The sequence below is a fragment of the Octopus bimaculoides genome, chromosome 7 (assembly GCF_046866305.1).
Source record: "Octopus bimaculoides isolate indiv1 chromosome 7, ASM4686630v1, whole genome shotgun sequence".
NCBI classification, from domain to species: domain Eukaryota; kingdom Metazoa; phylum Mollusca; class Cephalopoda; order Octopoda; family Octopodidae; genus Octopus; species Octopus bimaculoides.
In genome coordinates this window covers 14052498-14076955 of record NC_142934.1, presented here as the reverse complement: position 1 = coordinate 14076955, position 24458 = coordinate 14052498, and the positions used below count along the sequence as shown (strand labels likewise).

Genomic DNA, 24458 nt, shown 5'->3' with positions numbered 1-24458 from the left:
AATTTTTTTCCTATTTGCCTCACAAGTTGTAATTATCGCATTTTAACGTGTATAAGGAACCCATTTTTGTCAAAAATTAAGTTTAAAAAATATGGGAGTTTCTTTTATATGGATAGTATTATAATTCACTACAAAGCCTTTTTCCCAAATTTTAAGCCTAAAAAATTAGGGGGTTCCTTATACTCATTAAAATACGGTAGTTACTGGAATTGTGTTTATGAGAATGATGTTGTGTCCAAGACATGGCTGTGTGGTTAAGAAACTTGCTTTGCTGCCAGATGGTTGTGGCTTCAGTTTTGCTGTGCAGCACCTTGGATAAGTATCTTCTATTATAGCCTCTAGGTCAGTCAGTGCTTTGGTGGTTTGGGTGTGAATTTGGTAAATAGAAACTGTCTAGAAGCCCATCACATTTGTGTGTGTGTTTGAGTTCGTGTCTGCCTTCCATCCCACCTCCACCCATCCTACCCCACCACTTGACAACCTGTGTTGGTTTGTTTACATTCTCATAACTTGGCAGTTCAGCAAAAGAGGTCGATAGAACATGTACCAAACTTTAAAAAAATAAGTATTGCGGTTGATTTGTTTGGCTAAACCCTTCGAGGTGGTACCCCAGTATGGTCACACTCTAATGGCTGAAACAAGTAAAAAAATACAATAAAAGATAAGTTCTACTAAATTAGTTGGAAAACATTTTATGTGTAATACTGATTTATAATTTTTTTTTTAATCATTGTTACTACACAGCCTTTATTTAGAGCATAACCTCATTTATTTCATTATTAGGCTAATATTATATTTGTGACATAACTGCCTCTGACCCTGAAATAATTCTATTGTGTAGTTCTATAAATATTATTGTTGTACATTTGAATCAACATATAAACAAAACTGCTTTGTACCAATTATTTATTTATGTCAGACTTAATTTACCAGTTACTATAGTGATATTACATAATGTAAATCAATTTAGTTTCATTAAGGAAATAGCTTTATATGGTTTGATTAAATGGGTAGGATGAAATAAAGCTATAAAATACCATAATTTACATTGAGAGAATTTGTTCTCTGAAAATTGGTAAAGAACCAGCTTTGTTTTTTGTTTTTCTTTTCCTCCTCTTGTGAACACCATGATAACAGTAGTAGTGGCAGTAGCAGGGGTGAGCTGTTGTTCTCTTGTGAACCTGAAGAAAGAAGTCATAGTAGTAAATGTAGATTTGATCCAAATGTAAGGAGATGGAATTAGTTGATATGCGGGTTACGTATAGGCAAAGGCATGGGTGTGTGGGTAAGAGATTGATTTTGCAACCTTTTTGATGACAGAGAAATCTTTTCAAATTTTGCAATATTGACAGAAACAATAAAAATATCCAGCATCTTTTTTACTTAAAACACCTACAACCAGAAGTCAGTCTTTTTGGACATTGTTTAAATTCCAGATAACATTTGCATACATTTTTATTGTTAATAACTGACAGCAAATTACTAATGAATCATGCAGCTAAGTAATTAACTTGTAAAACTATATTACATTGGTTTAGGCTGCAAGATGGCAGAAACGTTAGCACGCCGGGTGCAATGCTTAGCAGTATTTCGTCTGTCTTTACGTTCTGAGTTCAAATTCCACCGAGGTCGACTTTGCCTTTCATCCTTTCGGGGTCGATAAATAAAGTACCAGTTACGCTCTGGGGTCGATGTAATCGACTTAATCCCTTTGTCTGTCCTTGTTTGTCCCCTCTATGTTTAGCCCCTTGTGGGCAATAAAGAAATATATATTACATTGGTTCAAACTATGTTACATTTGTAACTCTAAGAACATCACAGATGTGTCCTGTTATGTTAGAATATAAAAATATTGCCAATTGCCTAATTTTTGTGGTGTGTGTTTGCTCATCTGTTTTCTCATTTCAGGTACCCTCTTAGAAAATTCGAAAATAGAAGTTGTTTTTGCCAAACCAGTAGAAAAGTCAGACCGAATCAAAAGAATGAACTATTCACAGGTAATATTGAATATATTCAGGAGCTATAGACTTCCAATTATTTTCTTTCACTCTTTTTTACTGGTTTCAACTGTCTAGCTGTAACCATTCTAGCATACCACCATGAGGAATATTACAATCTTGAATGAAGGAATTTGATGTTGCTGCTTTCATTTGTGGTTTATGCTAAAACATATGTGAATCTAGGATTTTTTTCTCACTATTCAGTGACAACCTGTTTATGGATCCAAAGCTTTCAAAACCAAAATTTGCTGCTAGTATTTCCAGGTTCTTCCAAATGTAAATTGCTGTTTATCTGTCCATTCTTCAGTTCAGGGAGTAGAGGCTTAAAAGTTGTAACTTCTTGTTGTAGTTCAACTAGTGCATGTAAACAGTAATTTTTGAGTATGACTATTAGATTGTTTTCAGTTCTGCAGTGAACTTGATATTGCGAGATGATGTAGGAGCCATAATCCAGGAGTTTTTTTACAGAATTAGGATATTTTCTTTATTCTCTTGTTCCAAAATGTATCTAAAAATCTATCCTGCCAATCATCAACATTTTGTTACTCTATTTGGTTTTATACAAATAGAACTTATTAAATTCCCTAGCCCTAGTCTGTGTAGATTACTACAAAACTTTATATTTTTAATTATAATTGGCCTTTTATTATAAAGTGTGTATTATTTAATTATATTAAGAAGTTAATATTTTGCAGATATATATATTTTCATTTGGATAAAAAAAATTTTTTTTATATTCTATTTTAATAGGTGATATTACTGAAACCTATTGCATATCATTCATAAATTCATGCATTTGTTTAATATTGTTGACTCAGAATTCCAAAATATAAGGAACTTCCGTACAATAATGGCATCATTAAAAATACACTGGCTGTGATTTTTCAATTTATATTCTAGACATGAAAGGCATCTACTAAACTTAATAATTAAGATATTCTTGTGTATATCTACCATCAGTATGTGCAAATGTAGGCATGGACATTAGTATGCATGCATATATATTTCATTGTAAATTCTGTTTTCTATATATATATATTTCATTGTAAATTCTGTTTTCTATCAACAATTTGTTCCTTCCAGTAATGACATGTGTGATCAGATTTGTTATCATTTTAACTTAGTTATTAATTTCAGCAATTTTAACTTAAATATCTCTAACTCTGTAAACTAAAGCTTATCTTCCTGATAAAAATAAATATGAATAGTTACATGTCTATCTAAAACATCAATCCAGTTAACTTCCATAAGCTACTGAAGCTTTCTCACAGCAAGTTCTTTTGAAACATATTAGAAAAATAGTCAAATATATCATTTTAATAACTGTCATATTTTCAGTGATATAAAAAAGATCAATCAATCATGAAGAAGGCTGAATATATTGTGTTTATATTCAGCCTTTCAAGATCGATATACTGCATTTCAGTTATTTGCTGCGGCTGTAGTAATGTTCTTGCTTGTAATGCAAACAAGCAGAAATGCTATTGAATTAAGGAAGAAGCATGACAGAAACATTGTTCTCTGTACCAAACAATGCTTCTGTTTATTTGTGATTAATACTTCTGATCTGTGGTGAAGATATTTTTGATGTTTACTGCAGTGACATATTTTAAAGCATTGTTTCTTTAAGAAATTTATATGAAATTTACTGTTGGGATGTGTCAAACTTAGAGGCCCATACCTAGACAATATTGGAGGATTCTTGGTCTTTGTCGATGATACTCTAGAGCAGTGTCTCTCAACCATTCTTTATCTATGAATCCATTTGATTACTACTTTATTCTGGTAGACCCCCATAGCCATTCAATGCTTAAAAACTAGTTTTATAGATACTTCTTTCAAAATTCCTATTTTGTTATTCACACATTAACTTGCATAGGCTGAACTACACAAAATGTTAGAGAAAGAAACCTTGGTGTTTTTTTTTACATTAGATACATTTAAATCAAAACTTTCATGGTCCTCAATTTACTATTTTCTTAGTGTGGATCCCCAAAAAGTCTTATATGAACCCTGGTTGAGAACCATTGCTCTAGAGAATGGCAGTATTACATTTTTTAAAAATAGGTTAAAGAGTGATATTATTTAATGAAGAGTTAATTTATTACAATTTCAAAATGTCAGAGTTCAGGCCATTGGTATACTACAAAAGACTTTGATACTGTATAATATTATATTATTATTACAAAATAATAAGAATAAAAATATATGTAACACTATGTGTGTGTTGCAGTGGGTAGAGCCACTCTGTTAAACCTGATAGAGGTACAAAACATTTTGGCATAGTTGTTTTGGTGCAATCTATTTGGTGTTGCTGATTCAATGCTGACTTATTTGACATCAGACAATTTAATGTTTGTCTCTCTCTCTCTCTCTCTCTCTCTCTCTCTCCTCCTCTCCACTTGTGTGTGTGTGAACATATTTCTCTTTTTCTTTGAGGAGAGTGAAAGTGTTTGTGTTCAATTAAATTGTAATGTCTTTCTCTCTCTCTCACCCTCTCTCTCATCACTTGTGTGTGTGTGTGTATGTATGTACCTCCAAAACAATTTGAATATTCAGTCATGCCAAACCATCATTATCCAAACAGCTGCACCCAGGTATCTCTTGCTGTCCCAGTAAGAGTGCAACCCAAGAAGTTATTCTAGTAGACTACCAATATTAGTATGTATATACATTTTTTTTTTTTTTTTTTTTAGCATGAGGGTCATATAGTAAAACCCCTGGCATAGCAAAAGCAAAATACTTTATATTTCTGCAGCTTCTCTGTGCACTTTCTGTTTTCACTGTCTAATCCAGAATTTGGTTGCTTCTAGTTGTGCCTTCCTGATGATGTTGGAAGTCGAGCTGACTCATTGTCTGAACCAGATAGCGATGAGGTGCTTGTATACAATTATTATTTGATTTTAAGTTCATGTTCTAAGAGTTTCTGTTTAATTATTTTATTTTTAACTCGTCTAGATTTTTGTTTAAATTTATTCATAATTTCAGTTATTTTTCCCTCTTTGAATATCCAACTGTTTTCTCTCTTTCTCTCTCTTTCTCTCTTTTCTTTTTAGAATTTCAAGCATACCATTATAATTTATATTGATGTTTTCAACTATATTATTAGTCAGAGCCATAATTTGATATATTGAATTAGTGCTCAATTAATTAACATGTTGGTAAACTCCAATATGTTATTTCAGTGCAATAATCACAAATGGAATGAGTTTGCATATCTTTTATCGTTTACTTGTTTCAGCCATTTGACTGTAGCCATGCTGGGGCACCGCCTTGAAGGATTTTGGCTGAACAAATCGACTCTAGGGCTTGTTTTTGTGAGCCTAGTACTAATTTTATTTTATTGGACTATTTTGTTGAACTGTTAAGTTATGGGGACATAAACACACCAACACCAGTTGTTAAGCAGTGGTGGAGGTCAAACAAAGACACACACACACACATATATATGGATCAAAACAGTTTGATTCAAACTATTTTACAAAAACACAAAAGATGAAGACAGATGTATAAACAACAAAGAGGTGTATTAGTTTAACGCTTAGGAAGGTGAGAAAATCTTTTGCATTTCGAGCCTGTGCTCTTCAACAGAAAGAAACATGAGGAAATAAACAGAGGGAATAAAAAAAAACTTTTGGAGCTAGCAGTCAATCAATACATACGTTGGGCTTCTTTCAGTTTCCATCTACCAAATCCACTCAGAAGGCTTTGTTCAGCCTGAGGCTATAGTAAAAGACACTTGCCCAAGGTGCCACGCAATGTGACTGAACCCGGAACCATGTGATTGAGAAGCGAGGTTTTTACTATATAGCCACCCCTATATATATATATATATATATATATATATATATATATATATATATAAACTGGCTGAAATGAATGTTCAGAACAGCATATTTAGGGTAATAAAAAAACAGGGATTTCACAGATGGAAACATCTATGGAATCTTATGCTTTTTGATATTCTAAATGTTTAGAGATATATGAACATTAATGAAAAAAGTATCTCAAAATCCCTATGACCTTTTTAGGGAACCATTGACAATTTCTTTATAGAATTTGCCATGGATGATTCAGCTTCTTTAAAGGCTACAAAGTTTGTATACCATCGTTGATTCTGAATTAAACCAGTTGAATTTTGTGGTGAATTTCCATTGTTCAATAAGAAGGATTTTGTTCAATCATCTGTATAACCTACTCCTGAATATATGAGTAAGTGGCTAAGTCTTCCACAGATATGTCTCCTTAATATAAATCTCAGGTTGCATCATTATGACACAATATGTGTGTGACAAGGTTGTATCTTTTGAATTACAGGGTGAATCCATCTGAGACTAGACAGTTATATTTACCCACAATACTAGGCAGTGCAATCAAATGTGGAATGTTGCGGTTACACAGCAAGCTTTTTTAAACATTTGGTTACAGTACACCTAAATGCACACACACACACACACACACACACACACACATGTAGTAAGCATGAAACAAACAGGTATTTTGGGTATTACTAGATATTTCTGCAGTGAATTTTATTTAGAACATGGGTACATTATATAACTTGTCATGTAACATTATGTAAGTTTTTGCTTTCATATAATACCACTTCTTCAGATAATACTCCTTTGAATTACATTTTGAATTAAAAGCAGCTCTGATAATGTAAACATTATTGGGATCTTTTTTAAAACGGGGGCCACATTTTTCATTAATGTTTTACGTAGTGTTTTTGGTACGGAAAGACTTTCAAACTTCGTATACTTATCTATTTTGTGTTATAGAACAGAAAAATATTTTTGTATTCGAATTTATTTCATGTAAAAAATTGTCTTATTTCGATAATTTCAACCAATCACTGACATCCATTCAGTCGATATACATTAAGTGCCGACTACATAAACAAACGATTCTTCGTTTTATTTGCTTTTTTCATTTTAAATTTGCTTTAACCCTAACCCTAACCCTAGGGTTAGGGTTAGAGTTAGGGTTAGGGTTAGGATTAATTGTTTCAGAATCGTTTGTTTATGTAGTCGGCACTTAATGTATATCGGCTGAATGGACGTCAGTGATTGGTTGAAATTACAGAAATACGACAACTTTAACATGGAATAATTTATGGATTTCTTTTTTTTTAAAGAAGACTAAGAGAAAAAGATGTTTTATATGACCCATTCTACCAGTGTTCCAAGTTTCAAAGTGTTTCGTTAATGAAAAATGTGGCCCCCGTTTTAAAAAAGATCCCATTATTGATGTCACATGCATAGTGTGTGTGTGTTATGTTTATATGCCCATTAGCTGTGAGATAGCATCTTGGGAAATCCTTTCTTGATGCTGAGTATGAAAAAGCACTGAATATCTCTGACCTTTGAATATTTTTTTAGGTGATATACTACCAAAAATCTGTATGATATGCATGCATACATTCATTCATTCATACATACATTAGCTCATTCGTTCATTCATTCATTGGGTTGTCAGATAAATTTGTTTTTTTTGTTTTTTTTTCTATCTGGTGCTACATTGTTGTATGTCTAAAAAGAGGTGAAATTTATTCAAATATCAAGAAATGATAAACAAAAGTTGTAGAGGAAGAATAGAGCTCCAAAAAAAAACAAAAAAACATGAAACACTTCACTAAAAATATTTTTCATGTTAATTCAAATAACATTGGAAAGAATTAAAATAAATTAAAGAAATAGTTTATTTTATCTGGCAACCCAGTATATATTTATATAAAAAACAAACTTGTTGCAGTTTCTGTGTATGAAATTTCCTCACATAGCATTGGTTGAACCAGCACTGTCATAGAAGGTGTTCACTCAAAGTGTTGTTTTGTAACACTTAGCCAGAAATCATAGCATTGTGAAGAGAACTTCATAAGCAGGCAGCCTTAGTCATGCCTAAAATATCTACTTATCTCCTGGAAATAAAGGAACAATTTTTTAAGGATTAAAATAGGATTCATTGCTTCAATGGTTAAGCTGAAAGTGCACTGGTTGTTTCAATAAGGTACTCTGTTACAATAAGTTAACTTGTACAAATTTTTCTACAGAAATCACTTCTTTGAGTCCCTCGATATAGTGCATTAACCCTTTAGCATTCAGATTACTTTTGTCAAATGCAATGCTTATTTATTCACATTTTTAAAAAAATTATCACATATTACCTTGTAGCTTTGAGATTTCAAATATGTAATAGTTTATTTTTAGAATGACATTACAGGTTAGGTGTGAGAGGCCAGATATGGCCAGTTTAAATGCTAAAGAGTTAAAAATAACTTTTCCCTTGTATCTTATTCTTGCATACTGTTATTGACTTCATTTCTTCATGTCAGGTTTGTAGCGTTATGTTTGAAAATGAGGGCATTTATTGTTGTGTTGCTCCAGTCAGATCTAAACAAGCAGACAAACCTATGGCACGGTGGTGCAATCCACAGACCTAGTATTCTAGGATACCACACAGAAACTGTCTCATGCAGCAGTTTATTGCATGGATTGCAGTCTGTGCATGTTGTATTTCCTCTATGTCCTATAAGTCAGGGGTTTTCAAACTGTGGTCCGCGGACCACAGGGGGTCCGCAAGGACAAGACAAGGGGTCCGTGGACAGCAAATACTTTTTATGGGCAATTTGATTTTATATATGGTTTTTAATCGAAATCTTTTAATTGACAATAAACCTATTTGTTAAATACTGTTAAATAAATAAATGCAAAAATATATGTTATTTTAAGCAAATATTTATGTATAAATTTCATAAGCGTTTATAAGGGGGTCTCTAAGGTAAAGCCTGAAATATAAAGGGGTCCGCAAGTTAAAAAGTTTGAAAACCCCTGCTATAAGGTGTTCTTGGTTTTGTTGTTTAGTCCCTTCTTCCCATCAGCCCAGATTGAGCAGACAGACCTGGAAAATATTCCAGTTGAAGAATCATCATTTTAATGTCTACTTTTCCATGCTAGGCTAAATTTTGCTGAGGCAGATTTTCCACACTCAAATATGCCATTCCTGTTGCCAGCCTTCACCTGTTTCTTAAGCAAGGTAATAATTTCCCCATGGCTGGACATGTTTTTCACAGAAGCCTAGAAACAAATAACTTCATTTGTATAATGATGTTCAGTTACAGCCATCACATGATGTCTTAACAAGGGTACACACATGCACACACAGACACACATGTATATATAAATAAATAAATAAATATATATATATATATATAAAAGGTTAAGAAGGGTATTGGATTTAACCAAACCCAAAGGTACAGGTAATACCGAGTAAGTGCTGTATACCGACTAGTTTTGCCCCATTCGTTGTATAAACAGGATTGGGGATTATAAGTCGTGTATTAGGGTGTGTATGTATAAATAGAGAAAAGGATAAAGAGAACAATGGCATCCATAAAATATATTTCTAACTTTGCCATTGTTCTCTTTATCCTTTTCTCTATTTATATATATATATATATATATATATATATATATGTGTGTGTGTATGTATGTATGTATTACACATCCTGAGCAAGGTTCAATCCCTTCCAGGAGCACTATCCTTGGTGTTTATAAAAATTTGAAATTTTTTAAAAATAAAATATTTACTCCCCGCACTCCACTGCTCTTGTAATTCCTTGGGAGAGTTACAGATTGAAACCCTCTCCCAGTGCATTAAATCCCTACTTACTAATCAATGTCCTTACCTACAAAGGCATCTAAACAGGTCCCCAATTTAGGATTAATTACTGAGCTACAGCTGTGATGAGATAGTTTTTGTTTTTTATCTTTAGTTATGGTAGATTTAAATATCCCTTAATTTACTACATTAATGTTGGGTGTCTTGATGGTCTCATGGGTAGAGACACAATTAGACAGCCACATTGAACATCCTGGGCAGGGTTCAATCCTACCCAGGGCCTGCATTAAGGGGTCTTACTAAAATTTCTCATTTTTTTTTTTTTATCTCTAGAGATAAAAAATGAAAATGTTTAATAAAACCACCCTGTAATTCCTTGCAGAGATTAGAAACCCCTGCTTGTGTCTTGTTACTACTTTTAAACACCCTTACCTACTGGGCCACCAAAGCAGCAACTATTTTTATGAGAAAATTAAGATACTTAAATTTACTTCAAATATTATATTTACTATAAATATATGAGGGAGATCTGGTTACTATGTGAAGGCTACCTTGTGGCCCCTTCTTTGCACACACACAATATTTTTGGTGAGTGAAATTTGGTTGCTTAAATAAAAGTATTTAATAATGTCTTTTGTAATTTCTGGCAGAGATTTGAAACCTCCACTTCTAAACATTCTGTCCTGTTAGGCTACCAAAGCAACAACAATTCAACTGCGAAAATGAAAATATTTAAATTTATTTCAATTACTGGGCTTACTACAAAGCGTTGAATGAGATTTGGTTACTATGTCAAGGCTGTTTTTGACTCCCTTCTTGAATATTTGGTTGCTTAGATAAAAATATTTAATAAGACATCTTGTAATTTCTGGCTGAGATTTGAAACCTCCACTAGAGTGTTTTGTTATTATTTCTAAACACCCTTACCTATTGGGCCATCAACGCAATAACAATTTTTGTAAGAAAATTAAGATATTTAAATTTATTTCAATTATTGGGTTTACTATAAAGATTTGGAGGAGATTTGGTTACTATGTCAAAGCTGCTTTGTGGCCCCTTCTTCACACAGACAATCTTTTTGCTGAGGGGAATTTGGTTGCACAAATAAAAATGTTATTTAATAAGAACCTTTGTAATTCCTGGAAGAGATTTGAAACCTCCACTTGTTATATTACCACTTTGCAACACCCATACCTACTGAGCTACCAAATCATCAATAATTTTAATAAAATCAAGATATCTAAATTTATTTCAATTAATGGAATTACCATGAAGATATGATGGCAATTTGATTACTCTGTGAAGGCTAAGGTCGATGTAATTGACTTAATCGATTGTCTGTCCTTGTTTGTCCCCTCTATGTTTAGCCCCTTGTGGGCAATAAAGAAACAAGAAACATTTGTTTGTTATCTGTACTATTTTCTCCATGTTTTTTTCCTTCTAGTTTTTGTGTTTTATTTTAGTTTATCCTTTGGTATAAGGATTATTATAAACCTTCCCTAATCTGTCATGGCTTACTAACTTTACATGGATGTTCAAAATGATTAAATAAATATGTAAATAACAAAGCAGGGATGTCGTCTAAGAGGGGTGTTTGTTTTCAGGCAGATTAAAGTAAGCAGCTATGTGTCCCAACTTGTAGGGGAGCAATTACTGTTAAATTTATAATGCAATGCTTGAATGTTATAACCATGAGATCCTTATTACAACTTTCAGATCTCAAAATTAACACGTCTTGCTATATTTAGAAAGGACATTTAGCACTAAAAAGGTAGAAAAGGTGGAGATTTTTAATAGCTTTCTAATATTTTATTTTAGCTTAGTTTAATGTGAAATATTTTATATTTCGAAATAACTTTCAGGGTTCACTTAGTGTTGTTTTTTTTTTTTCCTACAGATTCTCATGTCATGTGATTCGCATTTAATTTCCTTTTTTTTTTTTTATTTCAAAAGTTTTACTTTATAAAAGGAACTAGTTTGAACATTCCAATGACATAGATATATTGATTTCACTTTCACTTTAAATTGATACCTACGTATCAAATTGTGAGTGTGAAGCTAAGTTTTCTGGTTTGTTCATGTTTCTGTACAAATTATAGATTGTAGAAAAAATTGAAAATGTCTATGGTTAACAATCTAATTAACAATAACTATTCAATGAATAGCAAAAATTTGTTCCTTGTAATGTTATTTACTATCCACAGAGTGCATTGCAGCATTTTAAATATTATTGACTATTAGCAAATATATTTACAGAACATTGTTCTAATACTCTCCATCTACTTGATCACTCCTGTGGAGACGCAATGGTCCAGTGGTTAGGGCAGCGGACTCGCAGTCATAGGATCGTGGTTTCAATTCCCAGACCGGGCCTTGTGAGTGTTTATTGAGCGAAAACACCTAAAGCTCCACGAGGCTCCGGCAGGGGATGGTGGCGAACCCTGCTGTACTCTTTCACCACAACTTTCTCTCACTCTTACTTCCTGTTTCTGTTGTGCCTGTAATTCAAAGGGTCAGCCTTGTCACACTGTGTCACGCTGAATATCCCCGAGAACTACGTTAAGGGTACACGTGTCTGTGGAGTGCTCAGCCACCTTCACATTAATTTCATGAGCAGGCTGTTCCGTTGATCGGATCAACTGGAACCCTTGACGTCATAAGTGACGGAGTGCCAACAACAATAACTTGATCACTCCTATTACAAGCCCTTTTTACCATTGTTAACATTAAGTTTTAACTCTTTCAGAATTGGGTGGCGCTGTGACTCTGCTCCAGTAAAACATTTTTGTGCCACCGTATCAAAGCTCTGCTTTTACATCATTCTGACTATAGCATCCTTCCAAATTATTTTGCTCTAAATACTTATTACACAAAATCTTATTGCATAAAACTAAAAATTTTGAAACACACAAACTCTCTCTCTCTCTCTCTCTCTCTCTCTCTCTCCTCCCTCTCCCTCTCTCTCTCTCTCTCTCTCGTTTGCTAACTAATTTCCGGGTTTTCAGAAAAACATCAGTTGTAATTAAAATTGGTAAGGTCTCAAATTACAAGCCTTACTTTACAACACTACTTAAAGATCATCGCATGTTAAACGGTGCATAGTCAGAATCAAAAAGACCTACAGAATCATGTATAGATATATTATAGAATATAGATAAATGTTCAGTTAAAGTAAAAATAGTTGATATATTGTGTTCATAATCACTGTTGTTATTTCATTGTTGTGTCTGAACAGGATATTTCGTGCCTCAGTTCACCTGGTTGGAGGTAACTGATCATCTGAATATTATTGACAAGTTATTCAGAGATTTAAATTTCATTCTCTTAAATACTACAGATTCCAAAGCTAAATATTTGCATGACAAGTCCCTGTGATTCAACGGGTGGGGAAGTACAGGACAATAAACACATAAAATTAAATGAAATAAAAATGAGATTTTAGGGTTTTTTTTGTTTTTTTTTAACTTGTAAAGTCTGGAGGAACAGTCATTGCTCATGATCTTTATTGGCTCTCCAGCATTAGTGAGTTTGATGCTATTAATATTTTGTTTAGGCTGTTGCAGTTCAACACCTGCAGGAAAGACAGACGGGGAAGATTCCAGAGGGCCAGTGTTCTGGGTAGAAAGGGCTGGGTCTATAATGGGGAGTGTGGTGCTGAGGAGATTGGAAATACCAAGAGTGACAAGAAGTGGGAAAACTAGAGTAACAAAGATAGCCAAGTGGTGGAGGTAGGGGTCCAGCAATTTCTGAAGAACAAAGATTATAATATATAGATGAAAAATAACTAGAAGTGAAAACATGAACCCAGGATGGGTACGTGTAGGGAGCAAGAATATAATGGTAGAGAAAGAGGTGGACAATGGAATGCTGGTTGGTGGAGAAATGAGTGGGAGATAAGGAGGGGAGGAAGGTGGCAAAGATGTGAACGAGGCAGTAGATTTATTGAAGCTTCCCAGCCTCCATCATTACTAATTTTAACATTTGTTTCATCATACTTCCATGTGTGGGTAGTTGCCTGAAGATGCTCCAAAGGTCTAGGCTCCCAATTCTGACCTGTGTTTGCTGTCAAATGAATATAGGGCCCAGTACATTGATTTGCCTGGGTCTCTATAATAATGCTAAGGTGGCTCTGGTAGGTAGGTCCTCTTCCTTTGGAAATCAAAGTTGACACAATGGTTATCTGGAAGGCAAGACAACTTCTGGAGGCTGAATTGTAAAACTAATCTTGTATCATATGCTGTAGCAGGCCTCAGCTGGAGTACCACTTCCCATTGTTTCTTCCAACAAACGGTGGCAGTATGCAGGAAAGCACAGTATATGACAATATCAAGTTAGTATTTAACTGGAGATGCAATTTAACCGTTTGCAACAACAGGCTTGACTTCAACTCAGATGAAAGGAAAAAATGGGAAATGCTTATGTTATCTTTCTCAAAGGAATGTAAAAGGGAAATTGTCTGCTACAAGAAATTGTAAACAGGTTCCAGAAAGCTTACTGCAATTTTATAATGTTCATATATAAGCATTGGTATACTATCATAGGTGAAAAATTCTTTTACAGCAAAGTGAGTCAATATTTATACTCAAAGGAATCATTTGTTCCTTCTTCTATTGTGTATTGTTTCCATTAGTTCATATACTATATTTGATGGCACTTTTTTCCCCCAAAAAATGTCTGAAGAAAATCACCCTGGGTCCTATATGCAATGTTGCTTTAAATATAAATTGCTCTAATCCACTGAAGACTTTTCTCTTGAATATGTACTGCTAAAATTGGGATGCATATAATATACCTGCATCTTTTATACCATCAAATATAGTCATTATTTATTTTTTATATCATGATTCATAATTTTATCAGTTATTATATCATTTCTTGTTTAAACATTTAATAAATTTATAACGTCTTTTATATATCTATATATGATTGCTTTGGTATGCTTTTTCCAAATAGTTTTATTGTTTATATTTCAGCAGTTTACAGTTGTGTTTATTTCGTTTGTTTCTAATTACATATATTTTCTTACAATGATAAACGTTGTTATAACTGTTTTAATATTGTTTATGTGTTTGGTTTGCAAGATTCCTGATGTGAAATCATGTGTTGAAGCTATATTTTGGGACGGTCGTTTTTTTTTTTTGTTTTTTTTTTTCTTCTCCAAATAAACACCCACACTTCAGCTTTATTTTTGTTCTTATTTTAGTGGTCCTTTGTCATAGAAAGACAGAATGGACTAAACAGAACAGGAGGGGACAGGTGGGATGGAGAGACGCTGAAGCAGTCACAGGATGTGTGACGAAAGGTTTCATACAAAGGACACTAAAATAAGAACAATAATAAAACTGAAGTGAAGAATGAATATATAATGCATGTGTTTATATGGTAAAAATAGAATAAAAATGACCATCCCGACATGTAACAAAATGTTTTAATATCATTTGCTGGTCTATTTCATGCTAATTTCGCACCCTTGTGTGAAACTTGGTAATAATCACAGAAAGAAGAATATGATTTTATCCACAATCATGAAAGAAGGAAGCTGTATTCTTGTAAATGAGTAAAAATATTAACTACAAAAAGTAATTGTTGAAATAAGGAAAAATGTCTAAAACATTTAAATATGGAAAATGTTTTTTTAATCCTGAGAAAAATTACTCTTATCTCAGTATGTCTTCTCAGACCTAATCAAGAGTTAGGTTGTTTACTGCACTTCATAACAATAATTGGAATAAGTCTTTGAGAACTGTGGAGTTTAGATATTAATGAATCAAAAGTAGAATTGAGATAATCCATTGATTAATCTCATATCCTTATCCATCTGTCTAAGAGGGCCTAAAATGGTTATAGACACTACCTTCTTTCCCCATACTAACTACACAATGCAAATTAATAGTTGGGATTTGAGATGTTAAGTTGCGGATAAAACATACTGCAAGACATACAAAACAGATTTATTATCAAATATATCTACTAAAAAAATACTCTTGTGTATTTCTCCGTCACAACATATGAATGAGGAAGGAAGGGGTGATGGAAAACTTGGTAGTGGGGTGATGGAAGTTCTACAGTGAAAAAGAAAATCAAACAGCATTTCAACTCTACACGAGTATGTGTGTGTGTGTATATAAAAGGGAGTGATGTGAATGTTTGTGTGTGTATGTGTGCCATGGAAATGTGACGGTGAACACTCAACGCTGGAAAGAAAAATCAGACATTGTTTCTACTCCGTGTGAGTGTATGTGTGTGCGTGTACAAGGGAAGTATGTGAATGTTTGTATCTGTGATTATTTTGTACCTTATTTATATATAAAATACTACAATTAGCTGTCATTTTTGACGGCACAGGGCCAGCTAGTACTATTTATAATACAAAAGATCTTTTTATTTTACTTACTGCACCCAGTATTAGTCACCTAAACCTTGCATAACCACTAAGTCCACTAATAAATTTGTGACATAAATTTTTTTCATTCCACCCCCTACAATAGTTAAATGTTTTTCTAAAATGCTCATGAATGCATGTAATAATAATAAAAAGAATAATAATTGCTATTTTGTACCTAACTTGCAGGGACTTTCTGAGAATCTTGAAAGTGTTTTTTTTCCATTACTTTTCCCAAGTAGACTTGACATTTTGGGGGTAAACAAAAAAGAGGTTATGATATTCATGCTTTTCCAATAGCATGACTGGCATAAATGAAACAAATGATTTCTAACATGTTCACATGAACAAATATTTGGGGGAGGAATTAGTCAATGCTGTGCTCTCTATTACATAACTAGTACTTTATTTTATCAACCCTGGAAGTGTAAAAGATAAAACTGACTTTTGGTAGAATTTGAACTTGAAATGCTAAAAGAGCCAGAAAGAAATACCAGAAAGCATTTTTTTTTACAACTCTAACTAATCATTATGTTAATCCACCAACTTTATAATGCTTGAGAATAATTTGTATATGCTTGTAGAATTTATGCAAAAAGTGAACTCTTACATGGTTGCTTAACTTGCTAGAAATCATTCCTTATTTGACTGAGAAAGTGAATAACGATGTAATTCATATCACACTGTGTGTGGAAACAAAAGTGAAATGATCAAACCCTTGATCCTCTTTAACTTCAGTGTCTGTATAACTCTTTGGCATTTAAACTGGCCATATCTACCCGAAATATTCTATTCATTTTGTGTTCAAATCAGCCAGATTTGGCTTCTCACACCTACCCCACAGTGTCATTCTAAAAATAATCACATCATCAAAATCTCTAGGTTACAAGATTATTGCATGATTAATTCAAAACTATGAATGATTTATTAAGCATTACATTTGACAGATTAATCTGAATGCTTATGGGTTAATACTGACTCACCAATGCAACAACATACAAAATGTCCAATAAACAACATTTAACTGTGTTTTTTTTTTTTATAAATATTTTTAAAGTCTAGTACACATTTCTCTAAGATCCAGTGTAATCAGTACATTACTTATTAATAATGACTACTTTTCTGTTAGATGAATGTGATCTAGTCTTAAAAGCTTCATGTATTACAGGAATCCCTGTTATATGAATTTATCTTGATGTAAATTGTTGCCAGTATAGCTATTTTTACTTTCCATTCTTGTCTAGAACTCATACGGAGGTTTAGAATTATGCCAGCCATTATCAGCTCCAACTAATAGGTAAGAAAGAAAATTAATAATAATGATAATAATAATTGGTATAGTAATGGAAATGTTAAGGAGTGGAAGACAGTAGCTAATAGAAAATTCTCATTCTCTGTTACTATTGATGTTTGAAAGGGGAGAAAAATACCCTTGTTGAGGACAAAGTTGAATGAGTTGAGAGATACAATACATTAAACTTCTCAGGAAGACAAACTCAGGATGTAACACTGATATTGCTCTGCTGATACTTACTAGCTGTAAAAGTTCCAGTTGGGAAGGGTGTCAAACGAGGAGATACCACATCTCCAAAGCTCTTCACTGAATATATCTACTATAATAATACTCTTGTGTATTTCTCTGTCACAACATGTGAATGAGGAAGGAAGGTGTGATGGAAAACTTGGTAGTGGGATGATTGAAGTTCTACAGTGAGAAAAAAAAAATCAAACAGCATTTCAACTCTTAATATAGACATCAGAGGCATTGATTGAAAAGGTGGTGTTAACACCAATGGTAAGCTATTACACACCTGATTCACAGGCAGAATCATGCTCATCATTAGAAGGCTCAGAGCAGCTACAAACTTTGCTGATAGAGATGGACACCCAGAGCTCAGCAGTAAGCTTCAAAATAAACTGCATGAAGACAAAACACACGTGGCCTAAAAGCATATCACAAGGCCAAATAATGGTAGGAAGTGATAAAATTGAGGCAGTGAACAAGTACATGGAGACAGTAAATGTATGCAGAGATGTGTTAGCTGAAATCTCGGTTAGAGCAAGAGCAAGTTGGAAGGTGTTTGCTTTGATTAAAGATGTTCTTAAAGGACAGATGGACAAGATTTTGCATGCCAACCTCTTCAATATTATAATCGTGGTTTTGCTTTTTAACACAAGTGAGACATGGGCTACTACAAAGAAGAAAGATCAGTAACTAGTTACAACATGGAGATCCATGGAAAGATCCATGCTAGGAATATCTTTGTTGGAGCATGTCTAAATTGAAGTAATTTAAAAACAGAATAGAGTAAATGATGGAATTGCAACACATCAAAAGGCACAAGTTCCCTTGGGCTGGGCATGATGGAAGGCTCACTCCATAAAGTCTTTTTTTTTTTTTTTTTTTCATAATTCAATTTGTAAGAAATCTTTATTAAAATTGAAATTGTACTTTTTTGTGTGTGACATGACTGAAAAAAAAAAAAAACACCAGTGACAAAATCAATTATGTAATGTATTGCTAAAATGTTTTGTTCTCCAGGTGTTTAGAAAACTGGGATTATAACATGATGTCTAAGAATTTGAATCGTAATGTTGGACGTGGAAGGAGTGCTGCTGGTTTGCGAGCTGCTGGTAATCTGAAGTATGGGCAACTGCCATTAACCTATTCTCGACCTGCCTATTACAATAAAGCTATTGAGGTTTGTTCTTAAAAATTTTTAAATTTTTTATAAATAATCTGTGCAATTCACAAATGTTATGTGCATTAGAATATACATAGACATCTCTCTCTCTCTCTCTCTCTCTCTCTCTCTCTCTCTCTCTCTCTCTCTATCTCTATCTATCTATCTATCTATCTCCCTCTCTCTCAAACCTATCTCTTAGTTCTTTTCTGCAACTTGGAAGTATACTCCATTTGCAGGTGTGAAATTCATTGCATAATTATTAAAATACAAGCCTAGTAAATAACAACAGCCATACATATGATTTTCCAATTTTCAGTAGTATAAAAACAACAAAACATCCTCATCCTTCTTGTCACCTGTTTCCAACTAAGATTATATTTCCCATGAGCAGACATGGTTTCTCAAAAGACTGATAATGAAGGACACTGCTTGCATAATGGTGTGTCATTTATGATTATCATATGAAGTCAAGGCAAGTAGACAGTAACACACGCACACACACATATACACAATGGGCTTCTTACAGTTTCCACCTACCAGACTTGCATTGTTTTGGTCAGCCCACAGCTATAGTAGAAGACACTTTCCCAAGTGTCATACTGTGGGACTGAACCTAAGACCTTGTGGTTGAGAAGCAAGCTTTGTACTTCAAACTAAGTACACACATGGTATGATCTTGTGTGTATGCTCCCAATTTTTGTTTGCTAATTGCATAGTTCCTCAATTTTTTTTTTTCCAAATTTATGTTATTACATATGGGAAACTCCTGCTGTATTTGCCTTTAGAATTCCATCAATGCCAGATATGAAGATGGATCCAGCAGAAAATTTGAAATGTGGAATGTTAAGTGTTTTAATCACCTCCATATTGGAGTTGGCCTTACCAGAGACTTCTAAAATTGTCATAATGTGGAATCTCTATTTTATGAGTCATCTGCTAACTTGCCCATTCTAAGGAGTTGAGAACGGCACATATTGAATGCTATTAATACATGAAGGAAAGTAAAAGCTATTTAAACCAATAAAATACTGATTTACCCATCATTTGCATTACACTGTATTCCCTAGAAAACACTGGACTTTTATGAACTAGTTCATCTAGCTTGTCTAGCTCAGAAAAGTAGATGCTATATGGTGAGAAAGTTCACAGATATGTTGTCAGCTTGTTAGATTAAATCTAAGTCCTTCCATGAACCCAGAAAAAGTATTTAGAATTCACTCTGCTATATCTTTCTGTGAAACCATTACATCATATTTATGTGGTGCTTACTCTGTAAGAATATTTCTCTATGAATTTCATTTTTCTTTTTTCTATTTTGTTACTATGTGTACTATCGGCATAGTTTATGATTTAATTGAAACATATAAAAGAAATTGGTTTTGCATATGGGTTTTCTTCTCTCTTTTGTGTGTGTGTGAAAAAGTCAATATTTCTAATGATTTTAATATTTTAAACTTGTTCTAATAATTACTATAAAAATTAATAATTGAAACTTTTCGTCAATGTGTTGGTGCAATGAAAGCTAAATCTGGGGAGATTTTGTAGAGAGGCTAAACTCGTGTTGAGTTGACATGTAGTGTGTACCAGAGGTAAAATAGAGAGGGGCTTTATAGGCAATGAACACGGGTACAAATTCTTCTGGGTGAGCAACATCATTGAGGTATGCACATTGTTGGCAGACAAATGGATAGATAAAATAACTAAGGTAGTCAGATTATGTAACAAAATAATTAAGCTTGGAGTCATCACAAGTAACATGACAATAGCAGTGATCTCTACATATTGCACCACCATCAGGACTTGTAAAAGGACAATAATTATGATGCTTTGGCAACAGGAAGGGCATCCAGCCAAAGAAAGTCAGCCTGGTGATGAAGAAGTGCACAATGCACCACTCATATTATGAATCAACCTCAAATCTTATAATCATGAATGCAACAACCTAACTGCTAATCTACTCTTAGAATAAAGTTTAGAATTCAAATGACACTAATCCTGCTTAAATACTTTAAAAATATTTACTACTGTGCATTGACTAGGGCAGCAAAAAACAAAAATTATAATTTATTTGCCTTATTTACTATATTTTACATTTTGGATTTAAGAATTTCTAATAATGATGGTTTGGATTATTACCAAAAGACAGTGCTATTTCTTGAGTAGAGTCATTAAGTTCAGTTTGCTAGATGTAGCAGAAAAGTCTCCCCACACCAATCACATTCAACTAGTCTCATCTTAAAAGAAAGACACTGAATAATGTAATTCAAGATATTTTATGACTTAAAAAAAGGAAAAAATGAAGATATTCTACTCATTCAGGACTAACCAGGGGCTCAGTAATAATAAGGAAAGTTTGTATTAGTTCTATGTATTTTGTTGAGTGTTTGTGCCTCAGTTCTCCTCTATTAAACCTTTAGCATTTAAACCTGCCATATCTGGCCAAAATATTCTACCTCTTTTGTGTTAAAACTGGCCAGATCCACCCTCTTGCACCTACCCTACAATGTCAATGTAAAAAGAAACAATCTTGTCTTTGAAATCTCAAAGTTACAAGATAATGCTTGATAAATTCAAATCAATGCGGATAAATAAGTATTACCTTTGACAGAGAAATCTGTATGCCAAAGAGTTAATATTACTTGTGATATTGGCATCCTATTCAAGATGGAACACATTTCTCATTGGCTTAACACTATTGAATCTGGAGTTAAACATCAGATTTATGAACCTTCTTTAGGCTCATTATTTCATTGCCATTCTAAAATTAATTATCTACTGTTTTTTGTTTTGTTTCTGTTTCCAGGTTTTAGAGAATATATGTTTAAAGAATGGATGGGGCACACCAATTTATCATCTATTAACTACCAATATCAACGGTTATCTATGTTATATTTTCAAGGTAATTGTGTCCTTAATAAAAAAGAAAAACATTTTTGTTGAGCACATGCACTTACAGTTTTGAAATTTTGTTCTGTTCCTTTTATGTTGTGAGTACAAATCCTGCCAAACGAATTTTGTCTGTCATCCCATAAGATCAATAATATAATAGACATGAATGCATGTGTTTTCTGGTTCAGCCCCAGTGAGTGTCTTCTACTATAGCCCAGACCCAACCAATATTTTGTGAATGAACATTAGTAGACAAACTACATGGAAGCCTGTTGTAGTGTGTGTCTTTATCATTGTGTTTGTGTTTGTCCCTTCCCCACTGTTTGATAACTGGTGTTGGTTTGTTTACTTCCTTGTAACTTAGTGGTTCAGCAAAGAGATTGAAAGAACACATTCTGTCTCAAGCATTTATACTAGTTCTCCTGTCTGAGTTGTTTCCTTCTTTTCTCTCACCTGTGTTGTAGATCATGCAAAATGGCCATGGCATTACACTCCCTTCTTCCTCTGACCTGGCCATAAAATAACGAAACAAAAATAAAAGACACAGGTGTGGCTGTGTGGTAAGAAGTTTGCTTCCTAACCACCCGGTCAAGGTTCAATCCCATTACTTGGTACTTTGGGAAAATGTCTTCTACTATAGCCTCAGGCCAACCAAAGCCTTGTGAGTGGATTTGGTTGAAGGAAACTAAAAGACATTTGTGTCTGTGTGTTTGTATATATATATATATGTCTGTGTGTGTTTTTGTGTCTGTTTGTCCCTCACTACTGCTTCACAACTGATGTTGGTATGTTTACATCCCCCATAACTTAGCAGTTCAGCAACAGAGACTGATAGAATAAGGACTAGGCTTTAAAAAAAAACAAAAAAAAAGTACTGGGTTTGATTCATTTGACTAAAAAAATTTTCAAAGCCATGCCCCAGCATGGCCACAGTCTTGTAACTCATAATTAAAATAGATAAAAGATAATACAAATCCTTTCACAATGGACACTCAAATCAGTGGGGTTACTCTTCTCAACAAATAAATTCATTACTGTCATTTGATTAATTGCTTCTTATTTATTTTTTTTGTTTTCTCTTGTAGGTCACTCTATCTAGTTTATCTGGTTCTCATATACCATATACAAATGGATGGCAACCAAGAGTATTCAGCCGTACTATAGAGGAAGCGAAGATCTGTGCTGCAGAACATGTTCTTGAACAGTTAAGATATTATCATAATGAACGTGGTAAGAATATATATATATGCATAAATACAATAGTTAGGTTTAAGATTTAGTTAGATGGCCTACAAACTGTCCACGTCCAGTAACGTATGACATTGAATGTTACCATATTTTAAGGAGAGATATTTAAGATGAGGGCTTTATGTGTGTGACCATTATAAATCTCATGAAATATATTTTGTCCCAACATAGGATTTAGCACAAATCTCTGGCTAAAAATATACACGAAAGAAAAATTATATTTATATCATTCATCATCATCATCATCATCATCATCATCATCGTTTAACGTCCGCTTTCCATGCTAGCATGGGTTGGACGATTTGACTGAGGACTGGTGAAACCAGATGGCAACACCAGGCTCCAATCTGATTTGGCAGAGTTTCTACAGCTAGATGCCCTTCCTAACGCCAACCATTTGCATTTCTGCTTTCAGTTTCTATCACACTGCATAAATTGGTGTGTATGCGTGTACAGACCTACATGGCTGTTTGAAATTTCTCAGAAATCTTGACAGTGTCCCATCTCAATTTTATTAACTGAAGTTTATTGAAATATATATCTTTATCTTTTACTTGTGTCTGTCATTGGACTGCAGCCATGCTGGGGTACAGCCTTCAAGAGTTTAGGTAAATAAATTGATCCCCGTACCCATTTTTGAATCTGATACTTATTTTATCAGTTTCTTTTGCCAAACCCCTAAGTTACAGGGATGTAAACAAACCAACACCGGTTAAATGGTGGAGTGAGACAAACGCAAAGACATCATGTGATGGTTGTAAATAAGTGTTGTTATAAAAATGAGATTGGAAAATATTACTTTGCTTGGAAGCAGGTCAAGTTTGGTGACAGGAAGGGTTTTGGCTGTTGAAAATCTGCCTCAACAAATTCCATCTGAACGATGCAAGCATGGGAAAGTGGATATTAAATGATGATAATAATCATGATGATATTTGAAATGAGGCATAGTGGTTTATTATTGCCATGATGATATAGTGTTTAGGAGTTGAACAACTAAATAAAATTGTTTTATTGAATGGAGGACAAATATATTATTTCTTCATGTAAACGATAACTGTGTGCATAAGAGTTATCATTTTCGTGAATCAGTCTTCAAGTGTAAGTTTTAGTTGGAGATATTTTTTGAGTGATGTTAGTATTTTCTACACTGTAGTTTCAAACTTGGAGATAAAAATTTTATCTTATCTTACCTTATCATCTGTGTCACCTTTATTGTCGAAAAGGTTGTATACATTATGGTAATAAGTACTCATAATGACCAAGAAGATTTAAATTCTTCAGTATTTACATATGTGAGCTTTTGCAAATGTTGAGAATGTCAAATGAGATTGAAGAGTATAGGATTTTGTTGTAAGGAGTAGAGCCAGTTGGCATGAAAATTGTGAAGAGTTGCCTTTTATAAAATCATCATTATTTAACATCCAATTTTCCATGTTTGCATGGATTCAATGAAAATTTTTCCTTGTTACCAACTTTTACCTATTTCCAAGCAAGGTAGTATTTTTCCTTAGTCAAACATGTTTTTCACAGAAGACAGGAAATAACAGCCTTGCTTGTATGAACGAGTATCTTCTGCTATAGCCTTGAGCCACTAATGTCTTGGGAGTGAATTTGGTTGAAAGTAACTGTGTG

At 33.5% G+C, this 24458-nt stretch overlaps 1 protein-coding gene across 4 annotated transcripts in view; it reads left to right on the top strand.

Annotated features, from left to right (window-relative positions):
- LOC106871126 (putative RNA-binding protein 46) overlaps positions 1-24458 on the top strand; it is a 75204-nt gene that overhangs the window by 37406 nt on the left and 13340 nt on the right. For 2 of the 4 annotated variants that reach the window (XM_089354799.1, XM_089354801.1), the window contains exons 3-8: positions 1909-1997; positions 4814-4876; positions 17247-17299; positions 18545-18704; positions 21493-21588; positions 22664-22808. In XM_089354799.1, the coding sequence (XP_089210925.1) occupies positions 1909-1997; positions 4814-4876; positions 17247-17299; positions 18545-18704; positions 21493-21588; positions 22664-22808 (606 nt within the window). The remainder of the gene's footprint in view (positions 1-1908; positions 1998-4813; positions 4877-17246; positions 17300-18544; positions 18705-21492; positions 21589-22663; positions 22809-24458) is intronic. The other 2 variants (XM_089354800.1, XM_089354802.1) reach the window with 1 other exon arrangement.